The following is a 24,188-nucleotide window of genomic DNA, read 5'->3' on the forward strand; positions in this document are numbered from 1 at the left end:
AGTGTCAAATAATCCCCATTCTCACCCAATTTGTTTAATGTTTCCTGCTTAGCTTAAAAAAAAGCATTTAAAAAAGTGATTGATTTGACGAATTTCTTGTTTGGCTTATTCCTTTAATACTAAATTCAATGTATTGAATATTTCATGTTCCTTTGTTCTGTCAATTCTGTTTATTTCTTCTGCACGCATGAGATGTTTTCTGTGAGCGCCCCTCCCTTTGTCAAGCTGTTGTTATTCGCACATGATCTGGTTGTGTTTTGCTCTCGTCTGGCGCATCACAGGCGGGGCCCGCTGATGATGAGGGGAATATTTAAAGCTCCGTGAAAGCGGAAGCCTGGCCTGCTGTTTGTTATCAGCTGACGACGGCTGCTAGCTAGCACAACGCTGAATATAGCATAGCATATAGCATTAGCTAGCGTTCTCATCTGTTGTTTCACACTCAAAACTAAATAATGAAACAAGAAGGAAACACGAGGATATTATGGCGGTAATACCTGCCGTAGGAAGACATTTGTAAGAAGAAGACACAGAGTGAGTAGACATGTAAAGCTTTTATTTGTATACCAGACTGACGGCTAGTAGGTAAGCTATTGACAGCTGGCAGCTAGCTAACAACACAGCTGTAACGGACACCAATGGTTAACGGTTTGCAGGGTAAATGGATATTGAAATTGTTTCAAGAACTTGGACAATTGGTGTTTATGTGTTAAATATGTCACTGCAAAATAGCTATACACAGCTAATGTATGCCGCCACGTCAATATTATTGTATTGACTTGATGTTAATGGTAATGGTTGCTTGATCTCATCACTTGATCGCTTTATATCGTTTGAACCATTGTTTTACAACTGTTTACCCCTTTTTACATACCTATAATTAGAATTATTATATTGCATTTAAGCTAACCAGGGTATACAATAAAATGTGTTTTCACAGGGTGGTTATTTTTTCTTATATTTTGAGACATTTACACAAACACAAGGCAAGGTAGGTTTATTGTCAAAGCACCACTTAACAGTAGGCATTTCAAAGTGCTTTACAAAAATGACAAATTAAAGAAACACATTATACAATTCCCTTTTTAAAAGCAGCAAAGAGAATACAATAAACAAACTAATATATAATAATACAGGTATAAAATACAAGAGCAAGTTACAGTGCAGTGTAAGATATAAATAGATTAATAAAAAGCAGTTGCAAACAGAAAAGTGTTCAGGATTTAAAAGACAAACACATTCATATAGTTATCTTTCACCCTTGGGTTTTATTTAGTTTTTTGGGGTAAACATATTTAATTTGTGTGCAAATGTTGCCCTTTTGCACCAGATTCTTTTTCTGACAACACAGGCATTCATTTACTACATTTCCATTTTATTACTTGATTTTATTTGTGTAAGGTTATCCCTTATTTTAACTTTTTTATTCTATGACTCGTTTCATTTTCATCATCTTATTTTTCATACAATTAACATTGTGTGAGGGAGCCTGGGTGGTAGCTAGTTGTGATACAGTGACAACTACTTCAATTATAATAATAGTATCATGGCAGAATATAGTTTCTGCACTACTTTATTAATGAATGGCCACGAGTAATTTAAAATGTACGTCTTGTAACAGTCAACTTCAAATGTGTGATTGAAGGGTTTGGCTTCCAATTAACATGATTGAAAATATATTGGTGTGTTTTATCCCTGTTTTTACATAAAGTACATCACTTCCAAACCTTAAAATATATGTTGTTGTTGTTGTCTTTTGGGGGCCACCTATCTGTTTTTCTGGGTCACGGATTGTTCCTTTAATCGTTCCCCCCATGCTGTATCAGTATGCATACTGACGCATAACGCAAAGCACTAATACTGAAATTGTTGCCAGTGCTTTGTAAAGAGGAGCATTGGCATTCTAGTTTCAACAAACATCTGTTTCCTGGCTGTTTAAATGTTGGAATTAACTATCCAAGTGTGAGCCAAATAATATATTTGCATACAGCAAATGCAACATATACAGTTTAAGGGGCTGAATATTTCTCTCACACACACACACACACACACACACACACACTCTAGTTGATTGTAACATTTTAAGTATTAATGATAAGGGGTTAGGCTCGATTTTTTTCCATAAACATGTATAATACTTATTGCAGGTGGTTTTTTTGTGGATTTAATTAGATCAGTGTTAAGCTTAAATGATTGTAGAGTGCAAGTTGTTGTATTTCTTATTTATAAGAAGATAGAATAAAGACAAAATCCCCAAAAATCATTTCTGCACCATCTGCTGTGTTAAACCTCTAGTTTAAGAACATCACAACACCGGTTCTGAGTACATAGGATTATATATGTATGATGTGTGTTTGGGTTTAATGCTATGGTTTAATAGAGATGTGTGTACAGCATTCGAGGAACAACAGTGACCCAGTATCACCCAAATAGTCTGATATGAAGGATCAACATGTGTCCACTTTCTTGTGTCTTATATAAGATGGGGGTGTGTGTGCTCAAGTTAAACTGTTATATGTAGTTGAGCTCAACTCATAATGAAACATCTCAAAAGTGCAAAATCAACATACGTGTCAGACATAACTTTCGGTTTGACAATTAATTTGTTTTTGCTTATTAGAATAAAATGTTTAATGTAATATCTTATAACTATATACAATTTTGCTCCAACATGAAACATTTCACACTGAAATATTCATTTATTACTGGCCTGTTACTGTACAGGATGATGATCAGCAGGACGAATGTACTGTAGGAAATGCAGCAGTCTGGCTCCTATCTTTGGTGAGGGGTTATCTGAGGGGAGGCAGCTGTTTATCAGTCTGCTGCACATCACACTCACTGTCTCTGACCAACAAACTTGCTTTATAACAGATTACCAGCTGCTTTGGACAAAGTGGTCCACCTCCAAAACTGATAGCTTTCTTGTAAAGGACACAATTTTGTCTTGGATGACCTTAGTTATCTTTACATGGCAGGAAGTTATTAAAGTACGGGGGAAAACGCCTTATTAATGGAATAGTAAATGACACAGCACAGTAGGTAATAGAAATGGCCTTATACAAACCATAATAATAATAAAGTATGTCTAATATATACAAATCATAAACAAGTACAACATATTAAACGTCTTATAACATCCTAGTGTTGTAAAAATGTCATACAAATAATTATAATAAAGTAATAGTATACTGTAGTGTGTTATAGAAAAGCGTCTTTGAAAATGGCTTAGTATAGAATATTATAAAAAGAACACAAAAGCCATAGTATACTGTGTTATGTCATATAAAATAAGACATTACAAAATTAAAAGTCATGGTTAAATATCATAGTTTGTGTAGTTTGCCATAAAAGTCAAAGTTTATCATGTCATTAAAAATTATTTATATCATAAAAAATATAGAAATGTCATTAAATACAAATGTTATCAAAAAGTCATAGTGGACTGGTTCCCCCGAGCTAAAAATACTACATAGTTATGATGTAGTAACTAAATGTATGAAATAAATGTATAAAAAGAAGTACAACATACAACTTGAAGTTTAAAATAGCATAAAAGGACATTTCCCAAGTCCATTTAAATTAAAACCTTCTTCTCAATCGGTCTCTTTTTCTCAATTTGTAGAAACGAACCCTTCCCAGCCTGTGGAGAGCAGGGTTTGTGCTTCCTGATCCCCAAACCAGCCTTCTCCTCTGATCCTCGACACCCTCACCTCAGACCCTGCGTACTGTGTCTGGCTGCTGTAACCATGACGACAGGCGGGTGTTGCCACCTGCCTGGCTCTCTGTGTGACTGTTCGAGCAGCACCGGCCTGTGTAAGAGCGTGAATGAAGGAGGGGGAGACGCGTGCCAGGCGGTCTACGTCACCCAGGTCACAGCCATGGATGGGCGGCTGCTGTCCTCTGTGCTCAAACCCATGAGCGCACAAAGGTGAGACACACACACACTCATGTTATCAGGAAATAAGTGCTGCGTCGGTGTGTTTACATGCACAGATATCTGCAGGACAAGACAAACGCATCACAGAGGTGCAACTGTCACCGTATTCATTGTACAGAGCGTTCTCCACAGCACACATCGTCATTGTAGGGAAAGAACAGATGCTACAAACACCATTAGTTAGCTCTGTTCTTTTTAAGTGCTCCATTAGTGTTATAACTCTTGAAGTGTGCCAGCATGCGCAGTACAAGGGCTGTAGTTGAGTATTAAAATGAATTCCTATATCTTTTCTTAACCACTTCTCCTTGGAAAACCACATGATGTTAGGAAATATGTGATGGAGAGTTCTTCAGGGCTTAGGAAAAGACAATCATGGAAGAAACAAGGAATGGTGTTTTGTATGTTCCTTTTTAAAGTAAGGATGGTGCAGTGTACCCTGTGCTAAAGGGGATAGGAAAGGACATACTGAATCACCTTTGCTTAGCATTTTGAAAAGCAGCTCTTATCGTGGGTCATTTCAATCAGTTAGGAACCTTCCTAAACAAAAAAGACTATTTAACAGACCTTGAAAATAATGGAATCATCTTATTGGAGTCATAAATATACCTGTGTTTCAGGTCCCTGGTGTCACACTTATGGCGCATTCACACTACAGCGCGGAGCTCGCTTTAAAGGCCCAGATACACCGGCCCAAAATCGGCAGTAAATGGGAGTCGGGCCGAACATGAGCGTGGGCACGCCCTATTCGGAGTGGTGTGCGCCGCACCGTCGGGTCTTTTCTGCCGACCTGACGCCTTTTCTTGCCGATTCAACATGTTGAATCGGCGTCGGGAACACCACCGGAAGTCATGTTTTCAATGGACGAGAGTGAAAATGGAAAGAAAAAAGCTATTTGTTGTTTGTTTATATCACGGAGTCTGTTCTTCTTCTCTGTCTTCCGGTTGTTGCCTCTTTTGCATGATGAATACACACNCTCCTGTTCGTTCATGTTTTCAATGGACGAGAGTGAAAATGGAAAGAAAAAAGCTATTTGTTGTTTGTTTATATCACGGAGTCTGTTCTTCTTCTCTGTCTTCCGGTTGTTCCGGTTGTTGCCTCTTTTGAATGATGAATACACACTACCGCCGCCTGCTGGTAAGTTATTGCCACTCACGCATACGCAGTTCATACGTGCTCGGCTCGGATTTGCGGTGTGTTCCAGTGCGCGAAGTCGGCAAATACGCAGGAGAGTCCGGAGACGCAACAGTCGGTGTCGGCGACTTCTCAGATGACTGGCCGGTGTATCTGGGCCTTAAGCGTGCCGAGCCGTGCGGGGCCTGTCTTTGGTTGCGCTTACACTTGGCCTAGTTCCGGCCCGGGGCTACTTTTTCACCTTTTTTCTGGCCCGACTAAATCGTGGTTCTATCGAGGCCAACAACCAGGCTGAGTCGGGCTGAGTTTGCTAAACTAGAGAGAGAATCGCTGTCAAGGGGGCTACAACTACAACAAAATGAACATAATTGACCGTGATTTATTTGTAATACACGTTTCAATTGTTGTAGTTGTAGCCCCCTTGACAGCGATTCTCTCTCTAGTTTAGCAAACTCAGNGAACACTAAAGGGAACAGCAGAAGAAGACAGACAGGAAGTAAGCACTAAAGGGAACAGCAGAAGAAGACAGACAGGAAGTAAACACTAAAGGGAATTTTTAAATCAATATTGTGAGTCAAGTTGGTGGTTTATTTAGTACATAGCCGTGTAATAAGTGGGATAATCGCTGCACATTATCCCTTACATAAAGTCTCCTTGCGTTACATATTCCTAAGAACAGGTCTGCATGTGTGTGTGTGTGTGTGTGTGTGTGTGTGTGTGTGTGTGTGTGTGTGTGTGTTTGTGTGTGTGTTTCGTTTGCCGTTCTCTTACCATGATGGTGGTCACTACAACGGTTCGGTTTTCGATGCCAGACGTGTCGTTAGGATGCAACGGAGAGTCCTGGGTCAGAACTAGTTTGTCGGCATCGTTCCAGTAGCCGATCTGCAGGGAAATCAAGAAGTTAGATTGTGTATATGTGTGTGTTTGTTCATGTGTGCATGCGAACATATTGTATAATGCAGCATGCACAATTTGCTTTGATGCAATCCCTGATGTGTTAACAGGAAGTGGAGCTATTGGCTTGACATCATTTGATGTCAAAGAACATGGAGGAAAAGCTCTATGTCGATATATCGTCAACAATTTAGTTTTGGTAAGTCAAAATGGTCTAGTATCTTACACCTGTGTGAACTCTTACCTGTTCTATTCTGTGTTTCACTCTTATAGCTGTTGCTTCTCTGACACCTGAACTATGTATTTCTCTACTGCAACTATTCGATGCTAACGTTATGGTATTTCAAGAAAAAGCCAACATTTATGAGAAAAAAATATATACTGTATACATGTGTCACAAAAAGAATCTTGTATTTTCACTACAATCAAAGTAGTAAGTGTCAAAATGTGTGGTTCTATTCTATGATGAGTCTTGATCAATGTCAATATTTCTTCATAAAATATGACATGTGTTACTGATGATTTGTTAGCAGGATTAAAGAAAATCTATGGCCTGATTTTGATTAAACTTGGAGAAGATCCGGTAATGTTTTCCCTGAATTGGACCTATTGTATTGCATGGTTTGTCAAATTAATGTTGACTGAAAATCCATTCAATATCTTATTATATATATATCTGTGTTTGGTACGTTCTGTTTTCAGTGAAGGTCTTTGAATTGTGTTAAAAATGAAAAGAATGTTGAACATAAAAGCCTTGGTCACAGCAGGTAGGTAGATTCATTATTTTCTCAAGCTGTGGTTTCCAAATCCAAAATACCACTTTCATGCTCATGTTGTTGTAATTTCAAATCATGCATTCATCAAGCTGTGATTCAACTTTAAAACAATAAGTCTTAACATTGACTCATTCCCGTGTTCTCATGCAATATTCCAGTTTTAAGCCCAATGTTGTGCTGCTTCTTTTTCTCCGAAAGCCATTTCATGTTCTCCTGACAGATCTGTCGTCTTCAGTCCTTCAGGGTCAAACTGACCGACTGGAACTGACAGACATGATATGTCGCGGTCACAGCATTTGCATCCTCCGTCTGTAGAGAGCAGCTACATGCACTACAAAATGTGATTTTTTTATAAAGTGGTGCAGGGATGATGTATTTTTAAAGTTAGAATCTCTCTGGTTCCCTCGACAGAAATGAAAATGAGATTTTTCCATAGGACTTCCGATTAGGCAGTAAATAACCTCAACGTTTATGATACTTAGATGTTTGTTCAGCAGGATCATCTCTACATGCTAACACTTAAAGAGCTAATGTTGGGCTATAAAGGAACTACAGCACGGTCACATGACTTCACGTCACCACCGCTAAGCTAAAGGTGGCTAATGTTGGGCTATAAAGGAACTACAGCACGGTCACATGACTTCACGTCACCACCGCTAAGCTAAAGGTGGCTAATGTTGGGCTATAAAGGAACTACAGCACGGTCACATGACTTCACGTCCCCACCGCTAAGCTAAAGGTGGCTAATGTTGGGCTATAAAGGAACTACAGCACGGTCACATGACTTCACGTCACCACCGCTAAACTAATGGCGGCTAATGTTGGGCGTGATGATGTTTAGTCGCCTCTTTTAGACACCNGTACNGATCCCATAAAAGTGTCTATTTTATGTGTCTGTGTATCACCCTGTAACAATATGCCTCTCTCCCTTTTTCTTTTTCTTTGTGTGTGTGTGTGTGTGTGTGTGTGTGTGTGTGTGTGTGTGTGTGTGTGTGTGTGTGTGTGTGTGTTTGTGTATCCTCACTGCAGCTTGTGTGTACAGTATAACCGAATCCAGGGCTTATTGAGATGTATAGGATGACACAGCTGTTATCATACTAAAGCTCCCGACTGTGTCAGCCATTCTGACATTGATCCTAGTGAGAGATCTCTAAGAAATGCACATCAAATCTAAATACACACTTTATACACTTACACTCATCACATTATGAGAACCAAAGTCAGTGTCTCAGTGCCTGCATGTGTGTATCTGTGATGTGGGTCACACTCATCTTACTATGCCCTCAGAGGTAGCCCCTCTAATCCCCAAAGGAGGGAACAGAAAGGTCTATGATGTGCATTAGTTGGATTTGGGCTCTGTCGCTTTTGCAAACCCGGTATGGATTTACTGAGGGAAAATGTAGCAAGTCTCTCTTCTTTAACCTCACAACCAGAGAGCTGCAAACATAATGGATTAGGGACAGTTGCCCCAGAATGCAAAATAATAGTTGAACAGTACAAAAGATTACGTTAAAGCCTTAGCACATAAGTCTTGTACCTGATTCTCAGTAACAGATTATTCCGTTGTGTTGGAATTCGAATAATATTCATGTAGTTTTTATTTATTCCAATCAATGTCAAATACAAGTTCAATGAGAAAATTGGAAGAAGCGATGTGCCTTGGATGGGTGAAAAAAAGAGCAATTAGACAATCATTCATTGTAAGCATTCATCATATCTTACAAATTTACTTTCTGGTTCAGTTTGTGGATTCCGAATGTTTTCTTGTGCCATGATGTGTTGTTATTGACTTTTTGAGCATGCTCACTTTCAATAATAGGATTAAACTGTTTGATTATTTGATATCTCTTATCTGCAGCTTTTGTGTGACTTTGTTTAAGCAATTTTAGAGCTCTCAGATCTCAGCAATTACTTCGATCAGTACAATGCAATCACAACTGATATAAATAAATGGACAATTCTCGCACCATTCTCACCTATATTCACCTTTTGTCAGCACAAAAAGGTGCAATATAGGAAGTACATATCTAAGCTTTATGACAAATGCATAGAAGAAGTGAGGATTAATCAAACTCCAGCCCAGCCTGTCACCGTGGTGACAGATTCACACTGCTCAGGGATCACACTGCCTCCCATGATGACCCACCATCCATTATCACCAGTGTAGGAACACATGCAGCAGTGGTACAAATACACACATACACTGAAATGTTTTTTTTAATTTTATTGTCATTGGATGAATATGGGAGTTAAAGGCTATTACTGATACATTTGTAACTGGTACTGCTGATAAAAATGCTGATATATGTAAGCTATATCTTAATGGGTTGGTCAAACAAGCATCCCACATTTTATTGTAAACAAACAATTTACAATACATCCATTATCTCTAGCAGAGGACACCGATGGGTCAGCATGGCCTTATTATATTATTACAGGGCCATTATCAGCCTTATACACACACAGACTGTATATGTTTCTGTGTTTTCTCATAAACTCTAGGTTTTACTCTGCGCCACTGTATTTTGTTCCTGTTTGGACAGACAGTCCTTAATGCAGAGGTCTTGTGGAGTCCTGTTTATGTGTGTGGGTGTGTACTGCTCTTTTATTTTCCTTTGCAAATACTCCTTACCGCTGTTGAACACAGTGCAACACTGTAGCAATCGCTGATGTGTGTGTCGACGTGTCAAATATAAAGCCATGTTGTTGACTTATTTATGCCTCTGACACTGCTCTGCTGCCTGCGTTCGAACAGCCGGATGTGTGAGAGAACACAAGCACACGCACATAAATAATTGAAAGTTGCAACACTAGATACACTAACATAATATTACACAATAAAAAAGCAGCAACTGGCCAAACAGAAAGAACATAATCCAGGAAATAATTTAGTACCATAACAAAACCACTCTACATTGGAGGAAAAACATTTATTCGCTTTCTTGCTGAGACCTAGATTAAAATATTGATACCACCAGCATGCAGATGGTTAGATTAACATAAAGACTGGAAACAGGGGAATCATTTTGTCCAACTCTGTGCGATGGTAACAAAATCCATCTAACGGCAACTCCAGTATAGTATACGGCAAATAAAACCAACATTTTGTTTTAAAGGTCTCCTATTAGGCTATTTTTAGGCAATAAAAAAAAAAAAACAATATATAAAAAACATGTATATGATGTGTTTTGCTCAAAATACCAAACAGATCATGCATTTTAGACATCCCTCATATCCCTCTATTCAAGCCCTGTTAGAGAACTGCAAGTCCGGGTAAATGCCATATCATGTTTCAAACCACATCAAGGATTATTTCTGAAACAGTATGGAGCTCAAATGCTTTTTCTCTTGCGGGCTTACCACAAGGTTAGTTCCTTTTTTTATCTCCTGCTTATTTTACACATGCTCTCTTCAGTACTGCGTTAGCTCTCAAGTGTTAGCGATGCTTACTAATGTAAACAAAGACCATATTACGTCCAAAATAGTCGGACATTGTTTCTGATAGCAACTTTCTGATAGTGCTGTGGTTCCGCATTTCTGACATTACATCATATCGGACGTAAATCTGGATCAGCTACGTTTACCCCCGTTTTTAGAGATTTGGGTGTGGAGGAAAAGAGAGAGGGTTTGTGAGTTCCCTGACACACTGGGGATACATATTTATGTATAAAAGACATACAAAAGTGCATTTTGCATGATTTGACATTTAAATGCGTGTACTTTGTAGAAAACAAGACATTAGGGGTTAATATATATTTGATATATTTATTATTAGCTTGAAACACCTCTCCAGGTTTTCAGTGTGGATGGTAATTTCATTAATTGCAGCCTGAATAAAGTAATGAAGCATAGGGTTAGTTCAGGCAGAGCGCTGAAGTCATGCCTGTATTAGCTGATTGGCATGAGCTGTTTCACACATACTTAACAGTGATTGCTACATTCACCGCTGTGCGGCACAGTAACTCCCAATCAATCCATCCACCCTGACACTTTTAACTCATAAAAGCGCTAGTTGTTGCCACAGCTGCTTTACCACAGCAACTTATTTTGCAATTTGTCTCACAGAACAGACTGGGACTTCTTTTTGGAGGGGGCTTAAAGAGATAAGTGCAAAAATTATAATATATAATATAACAGAGAATACATACAAATACACCTGGGAACAAAGATTTGTTTTCTTTCTGATAATTTGTTTTTTAAACATTAAAGCATGTAAAAACGTTTTGATCGAAACAAAAAATACAACTTTGAATCTGAAAATGTGCATAATATGTACCCAGAATTGTCATTGCAGAGCTGAATCTTTCCTGCCAAATATTACTGTATAACCAATGACTATATTATACCTTGATGACCTTCATCTTGAAACTTAAGAAAAAATTGCCAGCCTACCAACTGAGGTATTCAAAAAATAACTAATGTAAGAAACAATCTTAATAGCAAAATGTTGACTCCTTCCTTCTTCAAAACATTATTAGTCATCTAATTGTCACCTTAAAAACAAACAAACATGTTATCTACTAAAGGTCACCTATTATGCAAAATCCACTTGTCATGTCTTATATACATAAATATGTGTCCCCTCTGTGTTTAGAGATTCTTAAAGTTTCAGGATAAAAGATTCTCCCTCGTTTTGTCCTTATCCATTTATATAAAAACCTGTCTGATATCTGATCAGATAGGCCACAAGTTCTTTTTGGGTTATTCAACCATTAGCCAATCACCTGAATCTCCTCCTAGAGCACCACTGTGTTTTTTCAAACCAGAGGGGCGTGGGGAGTGGAAGCTCATTTTTGTATCATTATTATTAATCGTTTATCTGACAGGGACAATGCACAACAATGAACACTTACAACATTAAAATGTGTCAAGCATAACAGTGCCAGATTTAGCTTTGAGCCCATTTCCTTCACATAAAACATTTAAGAAGTGTACATTTTACAAACATAGCAAAAGCTAAATGCTTTGGCAATTTGAGCCAAACACTCCAGAGACATGTTTTGTATATATCTAAGACCTATATTATATTGTTGAAAAAGATTATAAAAGGTATAAAAGTTACAATTGTTTGGCATATTGGGTAAAACAAGTGGACAGATGAATGAGGAATGATGTGTTTCATCTGTTGTAGACCCCTGAAAATGACTGACAGAGTGCCACTACCCTCCCTCATAGTATCACACACTATGAGGGGTTCATGGCAAATATGAAAGCAACATTTGCAACACATTTTTCCATGATATAAATTCAATAAGAAAAAAAAGATTGACAGCTATTGAAAATTGTAATGAAAGCATTTTGGGATATGACAAATAGCATGCATCTGGGGTTTGTATGTACCAATGTTGGTAGGATAAAGGTTATTGGTACATTTTTAACAAAGGTTTCTCCATCTGAATCACACACCTCTCTTTCTACTTTTCTGTTTCTCTCCATGTGTCGTTGTGCATTTGTGCGTGTGTACGTGTGTATCTGTATGTATGTCTGTGTGTGTGTTTGTATAATTTGTTCATGAGCAAGATCACAGACTGATGAAATACTCTTCCAGAGCAACAATATTGCCTGTGTGGGATTTTCTCTTTCACAAAGCAGGGCTTTTAAGTGCTCCCCTCACAGAGTACTAGAGCAAGCCCTTGAGAAGCATCAGATATACACACTTTTTTATGAATTGCCCGTCTATTACAATAAACCTGAAGCTTATATTTGAACAAATAGTTTATATTTATATACAGTTCATATTTGTTGTATATATAGCTACAGTTTACACATGTGCTACAACTCTGTATAAGAGAGGTTTCGATTTAACTCTTATTTTTTAGGCAATATCTGTGGTGTCTTATAATGAAATGTACTTAAGAAATATGATGCTGTGGCTAAAATTCCAATATTAAAATGCCCTTCTACAGAGGTTAATCTACAGAGTAAATGTGTTTGACTTACCTTAAAGTGTAGAAAACACTTTTATTGACATAGGATTGAAATAACTTTAGGCATTTGGAAAGGCCTTACAGAGCTGTCATATTTTTCTGTCATCTGCTATCAGAATGGGAAAAATAAGGATTCAGTTAAAAATACGTCTGCTGGGGTGTCTCTTTCTGACATTTGCAAGATTTGTCTCTTTTATATTGAAAGTAAATAAGTCAGTCTGCTGGTTCCAAAGGATTTGTAGTCATTTTAAAAGATTTTTTTCTCCATATGGTTTTGTTTCATGATTGGAAGGGTCTAAGGATGGAGCAGGTCGTTCAGTGTATCTGTTGTGTGTTCCTGTTCAACACTGTTGTTTCTAATGGTGTTCATGGTCCCAAGAGGATGATTCTTTATGATTTTAGTAACCCTCTGACTTATCATTTGGCACCATCAGGTAAAAGTAACTCAAAGACAAAGAGTGAAATGCATTGCAATTAGTACATTATGTTGTTCTTTTGGCCCTTTCACAGTGGTTCAAAATAACAGATATCATAAACAGCTACCTGATGAAGGAAAGATTATTCATGATTTTATAAATCACAAATACATTTTTTTCACCAAAGCAAATGTTTTTCTCACCTATGTTATACTCTATCTCATGCAAGAAAATATGTCTCCATTGAAGCTACAGTATTTATGCAGTCCAGGCGCGTTCCTCGACTGTTTCTCTCTGCTCTTTTTTATTGCATCACTCTTGAGCTGTCACAGCAGACGCACACAGCCCTGCATGTAACATACGGTGAGATGATTACAAATGATCATGCCTCCTGCTTTGCAAATCTCTCTGTCACTCATATAAACACATAAAAACGCACACAGCTGTATTAGTAAAAGCAGTTCAACATCTCAGGCTACTACGGTCGTACAGGAGGTTGGGTGTTGCTAACTTTAATCTTCACATACAGTGTTGCAACAGCTTCTGATCTGATCCATCTTGGTTGTCAATAAAGAGGATCAAAGGATAAAAGCTGTTTATAAAGACATCAGTCTCTCGCAGCCCGGGGTAAAGTCTCAGCTTCTGTGACCAGAATAAACAATATGCAGATTTAATGAGTGAAAGACCCTGAGCCATGTTTTTGCAATTATCTCCCACTAACCCTGATTTACACAAACACTCTGCATCACTTCATGCGCTGATGGGAGCACATGTGGGAAACCTTCTCTGAACTGAGATTTATTATGAGGTTTAAAACGTTTTATTGTAAAAGTAAAGTTAAGGGAGGCTAGGGTTGTTCACAACAAAACATTTACTTACAAGTACGTTTTGTCAATGACCTTGAGTGCTAACCAGAAGGCAGGCAAGTAAACACCTTGACTCTTCTACACTCATTCAGCCATGTATGAGAGATAGTTGTCCAATGAGGGATTCTAAAGAAAACTCTGTGGTTTTCTTTCACAATTTCTACCGGAATAAGAGAAACTATGAGAGGGAGAAAGAGGAAAAGATTGCAGATCCGACAGTATAGATTGCCTTTCTGTGTCACTCTCTTCTCTCCATGACCAAATCTATTTCCTCAAAGGAGCCTGGAAAAGCTTTTAGCTGGGGCTCAAAAATGTACAGCACAAAAGACACAGTCACGCTGTGATCGAAGGTCATGCTATAAAGTGTCATGTGGAGAGCTGAGCCTTTGTAAGGTGCTCTCACCCCACTGGCTACGCCACTGAGACCTTTCAACTTTCCAGCTCTTTTTTCATTGACACCATGGGGCTAGTTGGGAGACTGCCTCATGGATGACACAACAGCACTAACATGGTCTGTAACTCTTGCCAGGTATCTTCTAAATGATGTATGGCCTACAGGTTGGGTTGTAAATCCACTTAAATGATATATGGAACCCAGTCCGTGGACTTCAAGTGTTAAAATAAAAGATACACAAATACAAATGTATGTGAGCCTGTCATGGAGACATTAAAAGACCTACATTATTCCTTTCGCTTGAATTCATAAAAACTGCCTATACTTGTTCTTTTAAACTCATTACCACTGATCATACAGGTGGGAAAAGAGGGGCAACAATGGATTAACTTACTCAACATTTTACTCAGTATCTAAACTGTTTGCTTCTATTTTAGTCTTTTGTTTAAAAATCACATAGCAACTTTGTGGACCTCTTGGCTGTGTGTGACCAAATGACCATATGTTTACAGTTGGACCATGAGCCGTGCCTTTAAGAAACACATCTGAGCAGGATTTTTTTAACCAAACATGATCATTGTCATCAACACTGTAGCAGAGGTGGCTAATTGACCAATCAATATTTTTCTTCATCGCTGTCATGAAAGGACTAAAGCAGCAACAGAATGGCGTATTGCTTTCATAGCACTCTGGACAGCCTTTCCAGCACATTTTCTAGGAAGCACATACACTCATTGCCTGCACACACACTTGAGCACACACAAACACATGCTTAAGGGAAAGTGTAAAACTCATGGGAAATCACAGCAGGAGGATAAAGGAGATGAAGTCATTCAAACTGATTTAAAGAAAAGCAATCAGCCAAGTGTAGACATCTGAACTGATTCGTATTACCCACAGACAGCCTAACCGGCCCTCTCAAGGTCTCATTATGAAAACAGAGATCAGAGAAGCAGCGAGGGAAGATCATGGCAGATAAAGTTCTGTTATCTCAAATGTTGAATCAGTTCAAACGGAGGCAGCTGGGATCAGTTTGAGGGCATTCATGTAATTTCAGGTGAGGTTGTTAAATCAGCTGAAATCATTTTAAATTGATTGAATTCAGTCAAGCTGAATACAACTCAGTCGCCTAAATTACCACAAGTCCACATAAGTTCTGACAACAGGGAGAGAAAGAGTTAGCTGTAGGTGAACCAGATATTATACATTTTGACATGACATACGACATGACAAAGCAGGAAAGATAAAAGTATCCCTGTAACCGGGGCTCAGTCTCAGTACACCGTAAGCCAGCATGAACAATAAGACATTTCTGGATATAGCTTGCCAGGTATCTTTATCTTTATTATAGTTAATTACACCTGCTATTCCCACTATGGCAAGTTGAAATATCTGCTGTGAAAAGGGTCTGTTGCCGTGACGACTGATTAACATCAGTCAGGGAACACGTCACCTTTGGAGGTCGTTTAACACAATACAGTAGTAAATAGCCTATTTTCCTATATCTCTCTTGTTCATCAGAGGCCTTTTTCCCCCCTTTACACACCACAATTATTCTGTCATGTCACAGTATATATCAAAGCACTTTGGTGTGTGGACATTGACAGCGGGGGGGCTGGTGCCACGGCAACACACAGCAGAAAGACACGTCATGGTTTTGTAGATGCTCGACACAAAATAAGTCTGAAAAATCTGTCATACTTTTTCTGCCCAGTTCAGATAAGTGTCATCTGAAATAAAGAGAATACATGTCATAACATTACCTTTTTTGACATTTTGTGAATGTATTAGTTTATTTACCATTTGAATACACCTGTAATGAACCTAAACTCTATAAGAAGGGGGGGGGAAATAGATAATTCATATTAGCAACACATACATGTGTTCCTCACCTCTTTTGACCTAAAACAGATTTATCTTCTGGTAAGATATGTTTGAGGGTTATGTGCAATAAGATCAGTCTGAGTAGGCTATCACATCATGACGTTGTCAAGCCAACCGTACCTTCTGTCAGTAAATCAAACACTATGCTTTATCTAACTAATGAGAACACGGCATGTGTTGTCCCAGTCAGGCCATTCATTTCCCCTCGCAGAGAATAGAAGCAGCAGATAAAACTGTCACGTCACCTGAAGAGCACAGACAGGCCCAACCTGTTAGCTGCTCTGCCGGCACTGCGGTAACATGATCACACAGCCCTGATTGAGATTCTGATGACCTGTCTCTTTTAATTCAACATGCTTGCACAACCTTCTGCTAATGTAATATTCGTTAACTGTGACTCTGGTAATTTACCTCAATTTTGGCTTGTTTGTCAATGGGAAGTGTCCCTAACTCCGTCTCTGAAGAAACAGACAGCTGTGTCGAAACCAAATCGGCAGCATTATCATGCAGAATGCAGGCTGGAGATAATTGTGGCACAATATTTATCCAAGTCTTCACACTTAGCTCACTGAGAGGAATATGTTGATTGTGGTGTAGAAATCTAATGATGGGGAAATGGTATTATGTCTGAAAGACAAAAAAAATGAGAAAAACGTATTTAATGCACTAATGCACCAAATCATTGAGCCTGAATGCTACCCTATCTTAAATTCGGAGGGTTAAGTCAGCCGATGGTTGGTCACCCTATCTCTGCAAAGGATAGGAGATTTGCCTCTGCAATGCTTTCTAAAAGGCCAAATAAAACAGACTGCAAGCATTCACAGCAGTATAAAAGTGCCTCTCAAGTTTTATCCCTAACAACTCATATTATTACAAACAGAAAAGAGCAAGGCTGAATACAGGGCTTAAAGTATTGAGAATAGTGCACTGCACATTATAGCTACACCATTAAAAACATCTCTTTGAAGTGCAAAAAAGAGTGTATACATTTTTTAAGTATTAGTTAAATAATGTTAACAAGCCTCAAAAAGAAAATAAAGAATGAACAAACAAGAAAGAAATCATGTGTGAGAGAAATTAAATTACATATTTGCATTACATTTAGCTGATGCTTTTATCCAAAGGGACTTACAATAAGTACATTCGACTAGGAAGATACAACCTTGAACAAAACCGAATCATATAAGTACATCAGGTTTCATAGAGCCAAACATTTCAAGTGCTACTCAACTGGCTTTAGATAAGCCAGCCCTTTATTAGTATATAAGTGCTCTGTTAGCAGTTCTTTGTTAGTAATTCTATCGTTCGAAGTGGAGTCGAAAGAGAGTTTTCAGTCTGCGCCGGAAGATGTGCAAGCTATCTGCTGTCCTGATTTTAATGGGGAGCTCATTCCACCATTTTGGAGCCAGGATAGCAAACCCACGTGTTTTTGCTGATGTTAACTTGGGTCCCCCTCGCAGCGAGGCGACATGACTTCATACTTTCACCCCTAGATTCCACCGGGTCCGTCTGCGTCGCGTTACGGCTGCGTACGGCCCCTACACATGGGCCGTTTCTCAATCGCGAGGATGCTTGCTTGGTAGCACATGTCTTCCGAGTCACTTGCTTCAGAAGCCAGGCAAGAATCCTTCTTGGCATTCGGAAAACGAAGAGTGGAACAGGCTAGCAAGTGTGCAGGTGTGCGTCATATGAGAATACATTTTAAGAATGGCGTTTATCTTTTTTGAGAATGAGTTCTTATTTTATTTAATGTATTTGGGTCTACAACAGATGATACAAATGTTTGTGTCAGTAAATGTGTACTAACAGAGGCGGGGGTGTTTGTGAAAATAACGGGGACAGAGCTGGCTGCTGTCAGACGAAGAGCTGTGCGGCGTCATCACAAACGGACGTCGCTTCACGTGACGCTCCGGAGGAAAGGACGTCCCATTGCTCTTAAAACTCATTTCCCTGCTTCTCGTGGTTTCCTTGCGTCTCTCCATGCTTCCCTGGTGGGAGGGACTACACGCAGGGAAACAACGCAAGTGAGGGACGCAAGGATTCCATTTAATCGACTTGAGAAGGACCCTTTGAATGGGGTGACGTCACATTTCGCCAAACTGCATTGTGGGAGCAAAGCGTAGCTTCTCTCGCGGTGCTCGCTGCAAAAGTAGAGCAATGTTCTACTTTTGACGCCTCGACGGAGGCGTCAGCCAATCGAATCATATGCCAGTACAAGCTCGAGCCAATCAAACCGCGTGCTTTTGTGNAACACCAAGATGAAAACATCTAATCCATCTCATTTACCGACGAACATTTCTACTAAAGACCGGGCAACAAGTGGGGGGAAACTATTCTGCACCCCGTGCAACTGTGTGTTGGAGCATAAGAGAAAATCGACGGTGACGACCCACTTTAATTCATTCAAAACATTCGAAAATGCTTTCTGCTGCTGCGGACAAGAAAGCCAAACAACTCACGTTCACCGAGGCATCAACCTTTCTGGAGGGTCTAATATATGTAGCACTGTTGGAGGAGCCCGTGACTTCACTTTCTCATTGCCATATCTACGCTGTAGCTGCTGAGCACGTTACAATAAACCCTTGAAACTTGACCCATGCTTACCCAGGGAGGAGGTGCTGAGTGGTGTCCGCTGCAGAGTGGCGTACCCGGGTTTATCCGTCAGCAGGACTCTGTGGGACGGAGCTGCCACCATGTCTCCGTTCCTCTGCAGGGAAGCACACCTGTGGAAAGTCAAATCCATTCTGCTCTGGATGTTGCCGGAGCTGTGAGCGCGCTGAATGTCCACCGGGTCGAGGATCCCAGCCTTCCCATTCCCTACTTTACACTGAGGATGATGATGAGCCGCTCCGTTAGCCTTCCTCTCCTCGGGCACCAGCGTCCCGTTGGAGAGGGACAGTTTGGATGAGTTACCGCTCGCCAGCTTCCCCAGGTGTCCGTTCAGTCGGCCTTTAAGTGGTGACACGGGGACGTCTTTCTTCATGAACCCGGGTTTGAAGAAGGACAGGAGGCTCTCGTGGCTCCGGCCGTCCCTTCTGTCCTCAGGTTGACTCTGAGGGAAGTCTTTTTGAGCTCTGCAGGCCACCGTAGTCCTTCTGAGCGTGGAGTCTCTGCTGGGGGGCGCACTGTGGCTGATTTGATCCTCTCTCTTTAGATCCAGGGTCCTACTGTGCTCCTGTCTTAGTCTTTTCGATGACTTTTGCTTTAGAATAGCATCGTCCCGAGTTCTGCTTTGTCCCTCCGGGGCTTTAGGAGAATCGGACCCTTGTCTTTCTGAGAAACTCAAACTGCTGTTGCTAGTTGAGCTGCAGTCCGCTCCTCTTGCCTTCTTCAGCGTTGGGGTCGCCACCAGAGCTACGATGGGGTCTTTGGTGCAGCGGGGCCGCCGCCCAGACTCCAGGTACTCCACCAGCTCTCCAGACTTGGCCGTTTCCGGGGGTCTGATGCGATCCTTGGAGCCGAAAGAAGCCCAGCGCAGAGGCAGCACTTTGCTCAGAGGCTCCTTGGGTTTGGTGGGTGATCTCATGCTGACACTGCGGCCTGGAGTCCCACGGACCAACGGCTGGGCTTCAAACCCACCTGGAGGGGAAGGAAAGACACGTTACATCTACTGAGGCTGCACAATGAATCCAAGATGTGTTCAAATCACAATATGGACGAGTGCAATATCCAAACTGCAGTAGAACTAGTATAAAAAGGCATTTTCCTAATATGCATCAGTGTTGAGATACATTATTACTTTTGGAAGTACCTGTGATCTCTACACACTACTACTCCAGATTCTTACTTTTTTCCTCTGTTTTGGGCGGGTCTTCTCGAAACACTGGTAACTCCGGAGACTCTGGGGCCTGTTTGGTCTCCTGAGCTCCAGGGGGGGGTCCTCCTGACCCAACACTGCCCCGTTTACTGCCCCCCTCCGCCAGCCGAACCAGCCAGTGGTCAGACGTGGAGGAACTGGTGGAACCTGCAGAAAAAAAAACGTTTTTTTCAGTAACCAAAAAGCATCTGTGTGCAGGAATACGTGTCATCAGTATTCCCACCATCTGTGAAGAGTGAGCTGAAAACATGAATACAAATGATCCTGTGAATCCTGTTAATGGAGAAGCTGCTGGAAACATCTTTATCACCTTCATGTAATGGCTAGATCACACAGACAATGCTCAAACAACTCTGCAAACTGAAATAACCCGGGGCGTGAAAAATAACATATATATAGTATATATAGGTATCTACATATTTTTATAAATATTTGTATTTTGTATTCCTCTGGATTGTGGGAAACGGTATTTCTGTACACATAAACTGAAAGATTGACAATAAAGTTGACTTTGACTTTTGGTACCTTAAAGTGGACCTATCATGCTATATTTGAATAATATAGTGTAGGACCATACCTATATAAGGCATATTTATACTTTTTATTTTTGAAAATACCAAACAGATCATGCATTTTAGCCATTCCCCACCCGACGTCCTGAAGAATGACAGTGAGTTGTACCTCCCGAATGTCTTAACACTACATAAATATTACAATTTTACAATTGTAGTCTCGTAAGTTAAGAGACCATATTAGTGATTAAAGGTATGGTCCACGATGTGGGAGACGTCGTGCAGCCGGTACACCTCTCTGTACCCCCTTAGACGGAGTACTAAGGTATCACTGGCAAGTCGTGATTGTGAATAAAAAACAAAAAAAAAAAAAAAAAAAAAAAAAAAAAAAAAAAAAATAAGTGACCCAACAAAATGTGTGACAATGGTTATAAGTCTCCCCCCCTCCTTCATACGTTCTAGAATCATCAATTTTCATCCTTCATGGTCTCACATCCTTAGAGACGCACAGGTCACTTTCAGGACGTAAGTTTCTACATGAGTTTCATTTTTTGATGTTTTCATAATAGTAGTTTTTTATAGAATTTCCCTGGATATTACGTTTTACGGAAAAACATGCAGTTGTACTTATACAACAGTGGAACCACAAGGTCCTTGAAGTGGTCGTCAAGTCTTTTGTGTTGGGAAGATAAAAGAAGGTATGGTTTAGAGATTTTTTCCTCCGACGTTGCCTAGACTATGTCCTGACTAGTCTACAACCTTGTGAAGATAACCTGCAGTGTCTTCACCCGCGATGCCGATAACCCCGGTTGAGGTGGTTAGTCCTCTCCTGTCTGGTGCCTGTAACGCAACCTTTCGCGACCTCTGCGACATCATGTATACGGCCCGACAATCTACCACGACAGAGTGTCTTAGTCGGGTACGTTTCTGTCACAATTTAACTCTCTGTTNGCGTGTATGCTGGGAGAGCCAGACCGCAGTTCATTTCCTCATATGCCAAAAAATGGAGGAGAAAATAATCGTAGCGGTAGGGAATCACCCGGTGCTTTATGATCAGTCCCTGTTCACCTACCGGGATACAAACCGGAGGAGCCAGGCACGGAGGGAGGTGGCAGAGACAGTGGGGAAATAAACTGGTAGGTTTTCGCCTGTTCGGGGAGTTTATATCCAGTGTACTTCGTTTGAATGGACAGCTAGCAGGCATAGACAGTATTTACGCAGGCAGACGGACCCCGTGGAATCGAGGGGTTAGCAAAGGCCAAGACTTATTACAGTTAAGTAGTCAGCATGGGCTTCTGAAGATACAGAGACCCTAATGTAATTGTTTTCTTTCATGTAGCCTACGGTGCTAATGGATTATTTGCACTGTCTGCTGGAAAATACAGTTCAATCACATTAGTAAGTTCTTGTTTGCAGTTGCTCTGTTTATTCGTAAAAATACATATTTGCTATCTTAAACATTCTGGTCACCTATGTTAGAGACAATCAGAGGGAGATGAAGTACTGTATGTAAATCTATGTTTAGAGCGTGATTTCTGTGTTCTGTAATGCAGTTTGTTTCTCTGGTCATACCTCCCATCTAAATGATTAATACACTGATAGATGTCTAGAAACCAAGAATGTGAAGGCCACTATGTCTTAATAAGACAACATCTAAACACACACACATACCTACACCACACACACACCTACATCTACACGCACACAAACACAGGTACAAGCACACACACACAGAAACAGAGATACAACTTATGCAAACAGACATAAAAACACACATCACCTTTCAAGTTCATTAACACCTACTCACTGACAACGATGTGACGAGCCATTGCTTCTGCATTTTTTGTTCTGCTCAATTTCATCTGCCGTCTCACTACTTGGCGTCCTTCCTTTGTTTTTCTGCCTCTCTCCACATTTTCCCTCTTTGTCCCTCTGAATTGTAGGGGAATGATTAAGGTGTTTGAGCAGATCTAACTTGTCAATGTACTGTATTTGCAAAGGCCTGGAAAGACAGTTGGCAGATATTTGGTATCTGATGGAGTGATTAGGAAAAATGTTTAATATATTTGCAAGAGTCAGTGCATCAGAATCAGAAACAGAAATCCTTTATTTGTCCCGCAACGGGAACATTTACATGATTACAACAGCAGATAGTGCAGATAGATTGAGGAAGAAAATACAAAAATATCTAAGTATGCACACGTAATTAAACACAATAAGTAAGAAACCAAAACAAAATAACAGATGTGTACACCATGGTCAAAAAAGAAGCAGTATATTTGTTGATTATCCTGTTAGGCCCCAAGCCTGTTTTTCAGGTTTCAGGCTCGAAAATGACATTCCCAGAACAAATGAACATATCTTCCCTTCTAAAAGGGTTAAATTAATAATATTTTTTCTCAAAGTAATGATAAACCTGTGAGTTGGATGTAGAAAAGTCAGAATCAATTTAGATGTTTTTTTATTTTAAAGAAAATTCAGATTGTACATGGTAAAAAACTGTAAATGATAGTGTCCGTCCAAAGAATATGTTGTACTTATAGTGAAAACTAACCTTGGATGATGGTAAGGTAGACTAAAAGCTTTAGGAATCCAAAGTACAACAGATAATAAGTACCCTGTATCAAGATTGATGCAAAACAAGTGATATTTTACCTTTTTAGACAGATTTAGCAAAAAAAACCTGTTTACAGTTCTGTTTCATATGTATGTTGAGAGATGTATCCATAGATCTCTTCATTTTGCTCTCAAAGTGCACCAGATTGATGCCTTTAACTTCAATATTTAAAAAAAAATCTTCCCGGACCCCACTAGAGGAGGTGAGGACCCTCCTAGAGGAGGTGAGGTCCACTCCCCACTTGTAAAAATAGCACTTTACCCCTGCTTACACCTATATGCCGTGAGCTGATTACCGAGCCTTCATTGTAACAGTCGCGGGTACACTGTGTGTGCGTGTGCGGAGTGTTGCAGAAAAGAAATTCAAAATGACATTATTTCCAACCAGTTAAATAGGATTTATTCACATTGTTGCAGTTTCAAACGGATATATGTCTACACATTTTAATAGACATATTCTCCTGTTAACAGACTCTTTTAAATGACAAATCAATTGTCATCGTTAATAATTTGAATAAGCAGCTTTACAAGAAGACTTGACAGCAGTGATACAGAAAGTATAACAATTTAAAATCTATAGTGCTTTGATCAACCTAATTTGTTCAAAATAAAGTTATGTTTACTGTTCACAAACTAAAGAATGTTTCTTATTGGAAACTTTTGTTCTTCAGATGACAATCAGCAGCCAAAAACATCTGATTGGTAATCAGCAGCACTATACAGATGACAGGAATAAATCATTTCTCTAGCTTGGCTCTGATTTAATTGGACTGTACCTGTTTCTAACAGCTGGCAGCTTTTGATTTCAGTGCAAAAAGACAGCGCTGAGGTTGAAAATCAAGCATGCTACCGTTCGAGAGAGACTCCTTCTGTGCAGCCAACGTCTGTCAATCCAGTGAGGGGGATAAATCAAAGGCGTTTCTAAATTTAGCACTGACATAGAATTAGTGAGACGTTCTGTAGTAGAAAGCAGTGGACTGGTGGTTACTAAGCAACTGGTGCTAGGCAACCTTGTTGG

At 39.9% G+C, this 24,188-nt stretch overlaps 1 protein-coding gene across 2 annotated transcripts in view; it reads left to right on the forward strand.

Moving 5' to 3' along the window:
* Positions 1–193: 193 nt before the first annotated feature.
* The window catches only part of marchf2 (membrane-associated ring finger (C3HC4) 2), a 32,341-nt gene continuing 8,346 nt past the window's right edge, over positions 194–24,188 (forward strand). The window contains exons 1-2 of one of the 2 annotated variants that reach the window (XM_010774297.1): positions 194–531; positions 3,623–3,928. In XM_010774297.1, coding sequence (XP_010772599.1) covers positions 3,747–3,928 — 182 coding nt within the window. In that variant the 5' untranslated portion in view covers positions 194–531; positions 3,623–3,746. The remainder of the gene's footprint in view (positions 532–3,622; positions 3,929–24,188) is intronic. The other variant, XM_010774304.1, reaches the window with a different exon arrangement.

This window comes from Notothenia coriiceps, unplaced genomic scaffold (genome assembly GCF_000735185.1).
Source record: "Notothenia coriiceps isolate Sejong01 unplaced genomic scaffold, NC01 NC01_scaffold00000339, whole genome shotgun sequence".
Lineage (NCBI taxonomy): Eukaryota > Metazoa > Chordata > Actinopteri > Perciformes > Nototheniidae > Notothenia > Notothenia coriiceps.